The sequence below is a fragment of the Natator depressus genome, chromosome 3, assembly GCF_965152275.1.
Source record: "Natator depressus isolate rNatDep1 chromosome 3, rNatDep2.hap1, whole genome shotgun sequence".
NCBI classification, from domain to species: Eukaryota; Metazoa; Chordata; order Testudines; family Cheloniidae; genus Natator; species Natator depressus.
This window is the reverse complement of record NC_134236.1, coordinates 24,389,879-24,403,497: the sequence shown is the minus strand read 5'-3', so window position 1 is coordinate 24,403,497 and position 13,619 is coordinate 24,389,879. Positions and strand designations below refer to the sequence as shown.

Sequence of the window (13,619 nt, the reverse complement as noted above, 5' to 3'; positions counted from 1 at the left end):
GCTTTACCTGTAAAGGGTTAAAAAGTCCACAGGTAAAAGGAAGGGAGTGGGCACATGACCAAAAGAGCCAATGGGAAGGCTAGAACTTTTTAAAATTGGGAAAAAACTTCCCTTTGTCTGTCTGTGTTGTTCTCCCGGAGAAGAGACAGGGCTGGAACTATGCTGTAAAAAGCTTTGGGCCAGGTATGAAAATCATCAGATCATACTTAGAAACTACTCATTTGAAACCCCAGATATGTAAGTAAATCAGGAAATGTCTAGGAAGACGCGATTAGGTTTATCTCTTATTTCTTTATGGTTTGTGGACTCCTCTGTGCTAACCACAGGTTCTTTTGTTTTGCTTGTAAACTTTAAGAGAGCTACCTTGATGCTTAATCCTTGTAATTGTTTTTTTTAAATCTAGCAAAAAGCCTAAATTCCAAATGTATTTTCTTTCTTTTTGTTTTTAATAAAATGAACATTTTATTTTTTAAGAACAGGATTGGATTTTTGTGTCCTAAGAGATTTGTTTAATTAGCTGGTGGCAACAGCTAATTTCCTTTGTTTTCTTTCTCAGCTGTTCCCCGGAGGGGGGGCTGAAAGGGCTTGAGGGTACCCCACAGGAACGAACTCCCAAGTGTGCCCTCCTCGGTTCTCAAAGGGGTTTTTTACACTTGAGTGGTGGCAGCATCTACCCATCCAAGGTCAGAAAAAAGCTGTAACCTTGGGAGCTTGACAAAGCCCTGGCTGGGATGACTTAGTTGGGGATTGGTCCTGCTTTGAGCAGGGGGTTGGACTAGATGACCTCCTGAGGTCCCTTCCAACCCTGACATTCTATGATTCTATGAGTTTAATACAAGCGTGGAGTGGCCAGTACTAATTTTTACAATCCTTGCAGGCCCCCACCTTCTGCACTCAAAGTGCCAGAGTGGGGCAACAGCCTTGACATCTAAAGTTGGACACCCAAAAGTGTGGCCTTTAAATTCTCTGGGAGCTGACTCCTTTACAGGGGCAGAGTTAATGTAGTTTTGGTGGCCTTAAGCGTGCAGTTATATACTGTGAGAAGTTTGGGTTTAAGATTAACCTTAGGTCTGAAATTCCTCAGTCTTCTCTCTCTTTTTTGTTGTTTGTTTCACTACAACATACTGTAAGGTTTTTGGCCATTCTGTAACTAATATTTACTTGTAACTTTTAACTGTAGTGTAACAAAATTGTTTGCCTAGGTTGTTTTTTTTTTCCCAAAGTTGAAGAAATTGTTTAGTGATTGGATTCCTGGCAGAGCTGGGATTATTGCTTTTCTGTTCTCCCCACTCTAAACAACAGTTCTCTGTGGAATTTCAAAGCTGCAAGTAGTGGTGGGACACATGCCCTATGAAACTTACTAGCTCTTCAAGGTGATAGGGCTGGATCATGCCAGTTCATTCCACATTCACACACTCTGCACTCCAGCTCCCAAATGTGCCCCCCATACTCTGTGCTAAGCTTTACGAGGAGAGTCTGAATTATGAGACAGCTACCACCACTTCATTATTTCCTGCTATAACACATACCATTTTTGTCTGTCTGCAAAATAGTCTCCAATAGCGTTATAAGCTTGTTCAAGAAGAGTGTCATCTGCATCGCCTGAGCCTGTTTTCAATAGCTGCAATACTCGAAACCAGTCTCCCAGTTTTATCCGTAGACCAATAGCAAGATCTCTATAAATATCAGAACATATTTGATGACGATTAAAAAAAGGAAAATAAAATAGCTGCAGAAATTCTTGACAAAAGTGTTCAGAAATACTACCCCTGCAGGTGAACATAAAGGAAAAATGAAAGACTTATGGCCTGGAGACTGCATAAAACTTAAAGGAAAACTACCCTGATTAGTTATTATGCCTTAGACAGCTCAATAAATAAGAATATATGTTTAAAAAGACTTTTCAATATATTTGAAAGAGAAAATTACTTACTTTGAGCTAGATTGTGATGGTCTTTATGCAGCTTTCACAGTGGTGGGGAAGGGAATAATGGACTGCTCAGAATTCCAGCCCCCTGTGTAGTGGCTGCTACTGAAATGCTCTTCCCCAGAAGTGGTCAGGAAATAAGCAGAATCATGGTCGTCCACCACTGGTTAGTTCCACTGTACAGCCATGAGGAAGGGTATACATTGTATCCCTTAAAGGAGTGTCACATACTGTGCAAACAGCTCTGGGAGGCATTCTGCCTCACTGACACAGAATGCCCTCTACAGGTTAATCATGTATTGTGTAAAAAGTTATTTTCTTTATCAGCTTTAAATGTGTTCCCCTTCAGTTTTATTGGATGTCTCCTTGTTCTTCTAGTATGAGAAAAGCTAATGGAAGCTTCCCACTGACATACTTTATACTATTTGTTATTTTAGATACCTCTTTCATGTCCCTTTTTATCTAAGCTTGAAGTCCCAGTCTATATATAGAAGACTTTCATGACTCCACTCATTTGTCCTCCATCTCTGAACCCCTATTTCAGCTACATCTTCTTGAGATGGGATGACCAGACCTAAACAGTATTCCAGCTCAGAGTGTGCTCCTCGTTTATAATATTTTCAATATTATTTTCTACCTCATTCCTTTAAATCCTAAAAATTTGTTAGTCAAAAACAAAAGCAAACAATAACCCTTAAGCAGAAGTTTTCATTGAGCTGTCCAAATGTCATCCATGGTGTGCTCCATTGTGATTAGTGCTAATTTAAAAACCCAGCAACATGTATGTGTATTTCAAAGAATGTAGGATTTAACTAACTAACAGCAACTAGTTAAACTGGTGTGAAAGTAGAATGAATTATATTTAAATTATAATTCATTAAAGAAATGCTGCTTGAAGGGTTTGTTGAAATATAGTTGTCAGGAAGAGAAACATTAAGGAGTGTGAGACAATGGGTCCTCAAACTAATTAACTTAGAGCGCCTACTGAGCTAGGAGATTGGTAAACATTAGTATGCAAATAAGATAAGATATGTATGTATATTTGTCAGTTTCTCTTCCTTTTGTCTCTTATGTTAAATTGGCTTTGGCTTATCTGTATAAATAAGTTAGCTTGAGCTTTTGCAGGGGGCTCACATATCTGGGTGCATTGGCAAAGCGCTTTGCTAATAAACAGAGTGGTCTGACAAATTCTGTGAGCCTTGAATCTGACTTTGATACTGGCTAACTAAGTTTAAACTGTTTTTTATATTTTGGAATCTTAACTAAAACATCTACAGACTAACATTCAAAAGTCTATGAAGATTTAAATTGGATATGAATTGCTATATAGATCAATTAGAGAAAAGTGGAAGTAACACTGTTTGGAATGTGTTAACATAAATAATAAAGGGATTTGTAATCTACCAGTACAGCAGTTTTCTCTATCTAACCTTGTTCTCTTTTTCAGAACTTGAAAAAGCCCTCACTGCTTAAACATTCCCACTTTTTTTAGTGCAAGCATTTATTTTATCTATATTTTCTTTAGTTGTTGCTGGGGTTACTGCATGCAATTACCTTCTGTCCATATCCAAATACATTCTTTCAGCTTCTTCAAACCGGCTAAAGTAAGCTGCCACTTCAGCTTGCTTCATTGATTCGCTCTGCAGATTGCCTAGGCACTTCACAAATTTAATGCCTTGATAGTCTTTGCAGCGCACAAATGCTTGTTCAGCAGTTTGTAGGTCTAGCTTCTGAAGAGCGGCTTCGGCCAGGAGACGCCTGTATGATAAGCACAGATAGAGTCACAGAGTTTAAGGAAGGAAGGGACCACCAGATCGAATCTGATGGCCTGTATATCACATGCCACCAGCACCACCCAGCACCTGCACATGAAATCCAACAACCAAAATGAGTTCAAAGCATACAACCCACAGGAGACTAGACTTATGTGTCACAGGCAAAGAACAGGAGTTATAGCTAGAAAAGCAGCCGTAGTAGGAAGTCATATGAGGAATCATTTACTTAGTCAAGTTAAAAAAAAGACACCTAAATTAGGGCTAATTCAGCACCCACTTCTAGAACCACTAATCTCAATATGGGTGTATGCCACCTGCATTTAGGATGGAAGAATCCCATGCACTGCGACAGCCTTGGGTGCTGACTGGCTAAGTGGCAGTTCTGCAGAAAAGGACCTGAGGATTACAGTGGACAAGAAGAGGGATATGAATCAACAGTGTGCCCTTGTTGCCAAGAAGGCTAACGGCATATTGGGCTGTATTACTAGGAGGATTGCCAGCAGATTGAGGGAAGTGATTATTCCCCTCTATTCGGCACTGGTGAGGCCACATCTGGAGTACTGCATCCAGTTTTGGGCCCCCCGCTACAGAAAGGATGTGGCCTATGTGAAATGCACTGATGATCTTTGTTCAGATTCATGTTGACATCTCTCCCACACACAAATCACAGCTGACAGCCTTGATGGCAGTCTCAGCCAGGGGTAACGGAAGCTCCCTTAAGTGTGGGTGGGCCACCAGTGCCTGAACCCTGGCCCTGCCCCATGCACCATCCCTTCTCCCTGAAATCCTACACTCTCACACCACCCCTTCGCCCTAAGGCCCTCACCCTTCCGCCGCCTCTTCCCCATAAGACCCTGCCCCCTGCTCACTCCACTCTGCCTCCTCCCCACATCGTTTGCCCTTACAGCCGGAAAAAGTGATGGGGCCATGGCTCCTGGCTGCGCCTGTTCCGGTGCCTGGTCTCATCTTGTAGGCCCAGAAGTAAATGCACCATGGAGAGTAAATTATCCCTCTCCATCCTGATGGGTAGTAGCTGCGGGTTAGCACCGAGGTACAGTGACAGGGCAGCGTGGGGAGGCTGTCACTGCCACTGCCCATGCTGTTCTGTTCTGAAGATAAAGAAAGGATTTCTACCTCCTTGTCAATCTGGCATTTGAATGAGCTCTAAAATGTACTACAAAAACAAAACTAAGTAGGTCTGGCTTAGACCCTCAACATATTGAATGAGTCAGTACAACTAGAGCACTAACTGCATAATGCTCCAAGATTACTTGGCAAAAACAGGACTACTACTGCTCCTGTCACTGGACACCCATAACAGATACATCAAGCATGATCTACATGAGGGGTTCTCAACCTTTTTCTTTCTGAGCCCCCCCCCCCCCCCAACGTGCTATAAAAACTCCATGGCCCACTTGTGCCACAACAACTGTTTTCCTTCATATAAAAGCCAGGACCAGCGTTAGTAGAAAGCAGGGCAAGTGCCTGGGGCCCCAAGCCACAGGGGGCCCTTTGAAACTAACATGCTCAGGCTTCAGCCCCAGGTAGTGGGGCTTGGGGCCCCAGGCTTCAGTCCCATGCAATGGGGCTTTGACTTTCTGCTTTGTGCCGCATAAAGTCTAATGCCAGCCCTGCTTGGCGGAGCCCCAGGGGGCCCCAGACCCCTGGTTGAGAACATCAACCCAATATTTGCTGCATCAAATTAAGGAGGATAGCATCAATTCAATTCTTGTGCTAGTCCCCAGATCTTGGGACAACCAACACAGAAGGGTTATCTGGCAAGTGAAATGGATCTGCTACACACTCGTCTCATTTCTCAAGTTGCAGCAATAAGTGCATTATCCTACCTTTATCTATAATGTATTTGCTCTATATCCAGTATTTCTATTTTCAAATTGTCAATATGTTCTATATAAACTTGTATCCAGATCCTGCATTTATTTGCATATTCAAAATTCCCACTGAAGTCAATGGCAGTTTTTGCCCAAGTAAGATCAGGAGGATTTGCTCATTCTTTATGAGCCTACTATATGAAACTTACTGGGGCATGGAGAGTTATAAAATAAATGGTCCCTTTTCTACTGAAATAAATACCGGGTACTGGCCAAAAATAGCTTAGCTACTTTAGTAAGATAAAAATTTAGCAAAAATTTGGATAATTGTATTTTTTAAGTTTTGGGTATCAATCCTATTTATGAATATACAGACTTTGAAAAAAAACACACACACACACATAAGCCCACGGTAAAGAGTGTTTCGTAAAACTTCATCTTTTACAGCAAGTCTGCTTCAGCCAGTAGTTTAATGGACCCAAATTCTACTTTGAACTGTTAGAAGTAACAGAGAATGATCAAATTTACTTTGGGCTAGCTAGGTCTGCTATGCGGACACAAATCATTTTAATAGTTTCAAAACAAAACCATAAATAACTCCGGAAACAGATAAATGTAGTAAATCTCTGGATCCTTAAAATGGGCTGGCATAATTCCATAGTATCTTATTAGGGAAATTCTAGTCTTAGCTACTGACATTTCATTTTTCCTTTAAATTGTTTACTATGGCAATTACACATTCAACCTCAGACATGGGCTTTCACAGGTTTCTTTCTTTGTTCACTATTATTGCTTTTATACAGCATACTGCATAGGATTTTGAAATTCAGTTTTAACCTTTGGGTCTGTGTTTAATTATAGTGTATAGAAATCTCCTTTCCATCCTTTCCTCACACCATACACTGTGCAAAACCCTGTTCCATGTCAGAGTCATCTCAAAACTTAACCCCGCTACCCTGCTTTCTCTTCTTGCCTCCTTCCAGGCTATTCAAAATCCACACAAGGCCCTTGTCTTCTCATTTGTTTCCCAAAGTGCTATATACGCTTACAGTATTTGATAAAAATGCAATGTTGTTTAAAAACAACTTTAAATATTCAGACCTGTCATAAGGTTTGATTTCCATTGTTCCTACTAGCTATTTTATTTATATTACATTGTAAGCTCCTTGAGGCAATGACTGTGTCTTTATATATGTTTATACAGCACTGAGCACAAAGGGTGTTCTAGTCACTAATGCAATAAAAATATTAGTATAGTGTTGCTCTTTTTATCTATGTCTTTATAGTTATTCATTTTATAGATTAAATGGTCACTGCTTGGTAAGGAGACTTCAAAGGAACTCTTAGATGCTGCACAGGAAATGGTGGTAATTCAGCAGATGGCATTCCTTTTCTACACAGAACTGAAAAAATGCCTCAAGTCTGGTCTACACTACAGACCTATATTGGTATAACTACATTGCTCAGGGGTGTGAAAAATCCAACCCCCTGAGTGATGTAGTTAACCAACCTAACCCCTCGTGTAGACAGCACGATGCCTGCGGGAAAGCTTCACCTGCCAACCCAGCTACTGCCTCTGGGGGAAGTGGATTAACTATGCCAATGGGAGAGCTCTCTCACATTGGCTTAGAGCGTCTTCATTAAAGTGCTGCAGCTGTGCTGATGCAGTGTTTTAAGTGTAGATTTGCCCCGAGTGTGACATTATAGGACACCTTGCTGTAGGCAGCACAGTCTTTCAAATGAGAATGTAAAGAGGAGGTTCTGATCATGTTAAATCAACAAAACAGCCTCTTGTTGTGGATTGGGCAAAATGTCACTGAAGTTGGTGAGCGTAACCACCACCTTAATTTGAGATAGCTGTAAGAAATAGTTAAAACTCGTTCATAGCAGCAGCACCTAAAACAAAGGCATACCTGAGGCTTTGTCTACATTAATTAGCACTTTTGTCAGCAAAACTTTTGTCCGTGTGAAAAAAACACCCCTCTGACTGACATAAGTTTCACTGACAAAAGTGCCGGTGTGGACAGTGCTATGCCGGCGGGAGAGCATCTCCCGCTGGCATAGCTACCGCCGCTTGCTGGGGGTGGTTTAATTATGTTAGCAGGAGAACTCTCTCCTGCCAGTATACAGCAGCTACATAGGAGACCTTACAGCAGTGCCGCTGCAGCCATACAGCTGTGCTGCTGTAAGTTCCGTAGAGTAGACATAGCCTTCGACTGCCCAGGAGTTAGAACAATATGGGTGGAGGGTCTGGCTGAATATTGTTTTCGGTAATAGTGTGTGTATGGGAGGAAGAGTGTGATGCTGGCAGACCAGGTGCCAGCTCATGCCTAGGCCTCAACTAAACACTGACAAATGCATAGCTGGAAACTGGCCTGGCTCATCTTTGTGTCAGCATTGTTAAAACAGATGTTAAACTGATAAGAATGTGTTCAGTATTTAGACTTTATGAAATGCTGGTAGGATGCTGCATGTAGTAATCTCACTTATAACACCTATAATCCATGTTATAAAGTTATATTCAGTGTTTGCACTATAAACCTCTGTAACTGTAACTCACCAAAGAGGAAAGAAGCATTAATTAATATAAAGGCGAGCTTCCTACAGAAGGTGTTAGGTCCTACACATAGGAAGGCCCATTGAAATCGAATAAGCCCCTGTGAAACATCAAAGGACAAAACTTTGTTGACTGCTCCCTCCACAGGGAGAGAAGACGTGCTGAGGGCTCATCCCATCAGCTTGAACTCTGAGGGAAGGGAATAGAAATCCCTAACCAAAAGACACTGGATCTCTATTCTGCTTGGACTTTGAGAGGGCAAGAATTCTAAGCACAAGCAAGAGATCAGCAGCTGCTTAGCCTGGGTTAGCTCCAAAGGACATATAGAGCTTGCTTATGGTAGAAGTTTCTATTATGTTTTGGAACCCAAGACTGCAAGTCATTTGTGTGTGTATGTTCACCTGCTTTAACCTTGTAAATAACTCATTTCTTTTTCTAACTGATAAATCTTTAGTTAATTTATTATAGGATTAGCTGCAAGCCTTGTCTTTCAATTGAGATCTGAGGTACAATTGAGCTGGGGTAAGTGACTGGTCCTTTGGGACTAGAAGTAACCTGAATATTTTTGTGACTTTTTGGTGTAAGCGACCATCTATCACAAAGGCAAGCTTACCTGAGTGGCAAGGTAGATCTGAGTACCCAAGGGGACTGTCTGTGACTCCATGGTAAGACTGTTGTAGTGCCTGAAGAGTTCACACTTGATGCTTGGTTCAAGCATCAAGTCTAGTGAAGTGATGAGATCCCTATAGGTATTTGGGTCATATTGTAATGGCATACAGAGCCTGAGGCTTGCAAATGTCCACAAAACATCACAAGTTAGATTTACAAACTTAATATTTTCAAAGACACCAGTAAAATTTTTGATGTACTGTGTACTGTAAAATGAACAATGCTAGTGCAGCTCAGGATTCATTTTTAGGGTTTTTGTTTTAAGTGTGGGAGAAATGTGTTGGACATCTGCCTTCATTTAAGTTAGACTTGGGCTGTCAAAAAATGAAATTATTTTATTACGGGAACACTTGATATTAGTTATTGCATTAAACGACTACAAGAAAAGAAGCCCCCCAACACTGTCAATCAGTCAGAAGAGACAAGACCAGTTTAGCCTCTACCTGTAAGTTTGTCTTCTTATAAGAGGGAATCCATCAGTCCAGAAACTATTGTAAAGCTGCACCAAATGAAAGTTAAGACACTCCCTTTTCCCTTTATGCCAAGAATGAATCTTGGCGGGAAAGCAAGCAATAAGTGAGCAGCTAAAGTACATTCCCAAAAAGGAGGTACTTTAGCAAGTTTTATACTCTGCAGGATTGCAAACAAACAAACAAAAAAATACAGGGTCTCTGGATATCACCTGTATGCTCTACCCAGGGGGGGTGCGGGGTGGGAATGAAGCAGGGGGTGTGTACAGAGAGGACACAAACAAGCCTCTTGCCTGACTGGGTCTGATTGTGCTTCAAAGCTATCAAAAGAAGAGAAATCCCATTGTTTGGAATGGCAAGATAGTATGTATAAAACAGTGGTCCCCAAATTGTGGGACGTGCCCCCCTAAAGGGGTGTGGAGGAACTTTGGGGAATGTGGGGAGGCCCAGGCCAGCCCTCCCCTCATGGGGGGGGGGGGGGTGCAGAAAGGGAGCGCCACCCAGCCCTTCTCCTGGCCCCAGCCCTGACCACAGCCCCACCTGCAGCTCTGGCCCCAGCCCCAACCGTGGCCCCACTCCCAGCCCTTAGCTCTGACTGCAGCCCCCGGCTCCTGGCCCCCATCGCGGCCACGCTCCCGGCCCTGGCTTCTGACTGCAACCCTGGCCTCGGCTCCCCACTGCGTCTCTGGCCCCAGCCCTGGCTCCCAGTTGTGGCTCTGGCCCCAGCTGCCGATCACGGCTCTGGCCCCGCTCCTGGCCCCAGCTCCTGGGGGTCGTGAACCAGATAACGGGGGGGAAGGGGCACAAATGAAAAAGTTTAGGGACCACTGGGTATAGAAGATGTGCTAGGATGCTTGTCCACCTACTCACTTTCTGCTCTTATGACCTGTGACATAGAAACATGCAGGCCTGTTACCTGTGTGTATTTTGATGGCAGATGGACTGGCAAGACCGTAAGCTTTTCAAACCATTTTGTCTATTCTGGAGGGTGCTAATGCAACTAAAACAGTAGGTAGCTGGAGCAGTTCTCTAATCTGTATCATGATTTTGTTTCACAGCAAGTGCTGTGTAAGCAACTTGACCCGCAATCTCCCTTTCAAAGGCCAGTTCTGCACTACAAACTTTGGTTGATGCAAGTTATGTTGGCACAAAGCCACTCCAGTTCGTATATCATTCGTGCGCACGCATATTTGGTTCCTTGTGTCAGCACTGAACATACTCACCAGTAATGCTTGTGTTGATGCACAGTGCAGTGCATCATGGGTAGGTATTCCAGTGTGCAACTCATCATCATCCGGTGCACTGGCTTTTGGGAAAATTTGGCAATACATGGCAGGACAGAAAAGTCATGCTGGGGCGACTAGGAGCAAGGGGTCACATTCCCCTCATGCAACTTTCTCCATCCCATAATGCCATCCATATCCATATCCATAATTTTCATGCTTTTTTAAAAAAAACCCACAAAACTGCACAGCACTTCTCACTGTCTGCCATCTCTGACAGAAGCATGGAGCTCACACAGTCTACCCTATTGTTGTTGCAAACACAAGATGCATGATCCTCCAAATTTTGGAGCGCCACAAGAAGAACCACAGCATCAGGGAACCTGACGATTTTGTGGATGACAAACTGCTTTGGGACATGGCAAAAACCAATTCAAAGTTGTTGGTGACATTCATGGAGCAGCTGCACATGGTGGAGTGCTGCTTCTGGGACTGAGAAACAACTACTGACTGGTGGAATTGCACTGCAATGCAGATTTGGGATGTTGAGCAGTGGCTGCAGATCTTTTGGATATGAACGGCCATATTCATGGATCTGTGTGCTGAGCTCGCCCCAGCCCTCCAATACAGAAACAACTGAATGAGCTGCACTGACAGTTGAGAAGTGAGTGGTGATTGCACTATGGAAGCCTGAAATGTCAAATTGCTACTGGCCAATGGGAAATAATTTTGGAGTTGGAAAATACACTGGAGGGGCCTTTGTCATGCAAGTGTGCAGGGTCGTTAATCGTCTTCTACTATTATGGACTGTCACTCTCGGTAATGTGTAGGACATAGTGGATGGATTTTCAGCAACAGAGTTTCCAAACTGTGGTGGGGTGATAGACAGCATGCATATCCCTATTTTGGCACCAGTCCGCTCTGCCACAGAGTACAGCAACAGAAAGGGCTACTTTTTTATGGTTATGCAAGCATTTGTGGATCCCTGGGACATTTTATTGATATCAGTACGGGCTGGTCACGGAAGGTGCACGACATTCGTATCTTTAAGAATACAGGACTGTTCAGGCTGCAAGAAGGGGCATTCTCTCCCAACTGGTGGTACCATTGGTGATGTTGAAATGCCAATCGTGATCCTGGGGGATCCAGCCTACCCCTTGTTCCCCTAGCTCATGAAGCTCTACACCACCCACTTTGACACCATCAAAGAAAGATTCAACTACCAGCTCAGCAGGTGCAGAACAACAGTTCAGTGTGCTTTTGGTAGATTGAAAGGGAACTGGCATTGTTTACTCACAAGATTGGATCTCTGTGAGAAAAATATCCCAGTGGTTATAGCTGTCTGTAGTGTCCTGCATAATATCCATGAGGCAAATGTGGAAAAGTTGCCACAGGGGTGGAGAGCGGAGGTGGAGCAGCTGTCTGCTGAGTTTGATCAAACAGACACAAGGGCTATTAGAAGAGCTTAATATGGAGCTATGTGGCTAAGGGAGGCCCACTATGTCTTTTTACAATAAACTAGGAGACTTGATTAAGAAGGAAAAGCAGATGAAAAGACAGGTTTGTAATCAATGGAAGCAGAAGAAGAAAGGATTTTGAAAAGGGATTTTACCAAAGTCTAGGATGTGGATTATCTTCTATGAATTGGGAAGACTCTTCAATCCCGACCTCCTCAATCAATGCTCGACTGTCTCGTAGTGATCGGATCTCAAAGTTAATTATATATTCTTTGTCAGGATGTTCAGGATTCTAAAAGAATGAAGTAAAAGACCAAATTTTAATCAATGCCATTACCACCCCTTAGAAACTGCTATTGTGCAAATCATGTTACATAGACACTAAGTTTTCCTAAAACAGAAATTAAATTACACTTACTTTCAATATTTCATCCAAAAGAACAGATTTAATTTCTAAATCTTCAAAGTTGCAAATATATCCAGAAGTCTGAATGGGTTCCTTAAAATAAATATGGTTAAAAGATAATGAACAACTTTACATAAATCTGATAAAAGTTTCATATTTGTTTGCAGTGTTGTTGTAACTGCATTGGTCCAAGGATATTAGAGAGACAAAGTGAGTGAGATAATATCTTTTACAGGACCAACTTCTGTTTGTGAAAGAGACAAGCTTTCCAACTTGTGCAGAGCTCTTCTTCGGGTCTGGGAATGGTACTCAGGCTGTGTCTGCTCAAGTATTACAGCAGAACAGCTGCAGCACTGCAGTTGTTCTGCTGTAGCACTTCAGTGTAGACTCTTACTACAGCAACAAAACGTGTTCTTCCAACACTGTATTAAATCCACCTCCCTGAGAGGCAGTAACTAGGTTGACGGAAGAATTCCTCCATTGACCTAGTGCTGTCTACACTGTGACTTAGGTTGGCTTAACTAGGTTTCTCAGGGGTACGGATGTTTTGCGTCTGTCAGCGACATAGTGTAGACCCGCCCTAAGAGTCACAGCTAAATACAAGGTGGAACCAACTGTTTAGCATAACAAGTTAACATGTTGTAAGATACTGCTCCAGGTGAAGTTAGCAGTTAACGCCTCTACAGTCATAGGACAAGAAGGGTTAGTGGCCAAAAATCCAGTGTCTTTATTGAGTCCATGATTTTTAGTGTCTAAGGGCTGACCTACACAGAAAACTTACATCGGCAGAGCTACATCTCTCAGGAGTGTGAAAAATCCACACCTCTAAGAGACGTAGCTATGCTGACGTAACCCCCTGGTGTGGACAGTGCTAGGTCAACAGAAGAATCCTCTCTCGGGGAGGTGGAGTTACTACAGTGACGTAAGAACCCTTTCTGTCGCTGTAGTGTCTACACTAGAAATGCTAACGCAGCACTGCTGTAGCGCTCAAGCTGTTCTGCTATAGCATTTCTAGCGTAAAACATAGCCTAACAAGGTTTCCTTTTGAAGGTTTCCTTTGAGGATAAGGACTGAGACGTGGGCGAACACTTTTCAGAAAATCATCACTTCATAACTGACCTCTCAGTCCTCACCCTTAAAGGAAACCTACACAATACCTTCAAAAGATGAGCCTGGCAGCTTAAATTCATAACTTTGCTACACACTAGAAATCATGGACTTGGTAAAGACACTGGATGAATGGCTCTTTACAACATTCTATAACCCACCAACCCTCCTTTGTCCTAGTGACACTCTGAGTATC

At 42.7% G+C, this 13,619-nt stretch overlaps 1 protein-coding gene across 4 annotated transcripts in view; it reads right to left on the bottom strand.

Moving 5' to 3' along the window:
- Positions 1-13,619, bottom strand: part of WDR35 (WD repeat domain 35) — an 82,709-nt gene that overhangs the window by 9,505 nt on the left and 59,585 nt on the right. For all 4 annotated transcript variants that reach the window (XM_074947546.1, XM_074947544.1, XM_074947545.1 and 1 more), the window contains 4 exons: positions 12,329-12,409; positions 12,066-12,202; positions 3,482-3,685; positions 1,530-1,676 (listed from right to left, as the gene is read on the bottom strand). In XM_074947546.1, the coding sequence (XP_074803647.1) occupies positions 1,530-1,676; positions 3,482-3,685; positions 12,066-12,202; positions 12,329-12,409 (569 nt within the window). The remainder of the gene's footprint in view (positions 1-1,529; positions 1,677-3,481; positions 3,686-12,065; positions 12,203-12,328; positions 12,410-13,619) is intronic.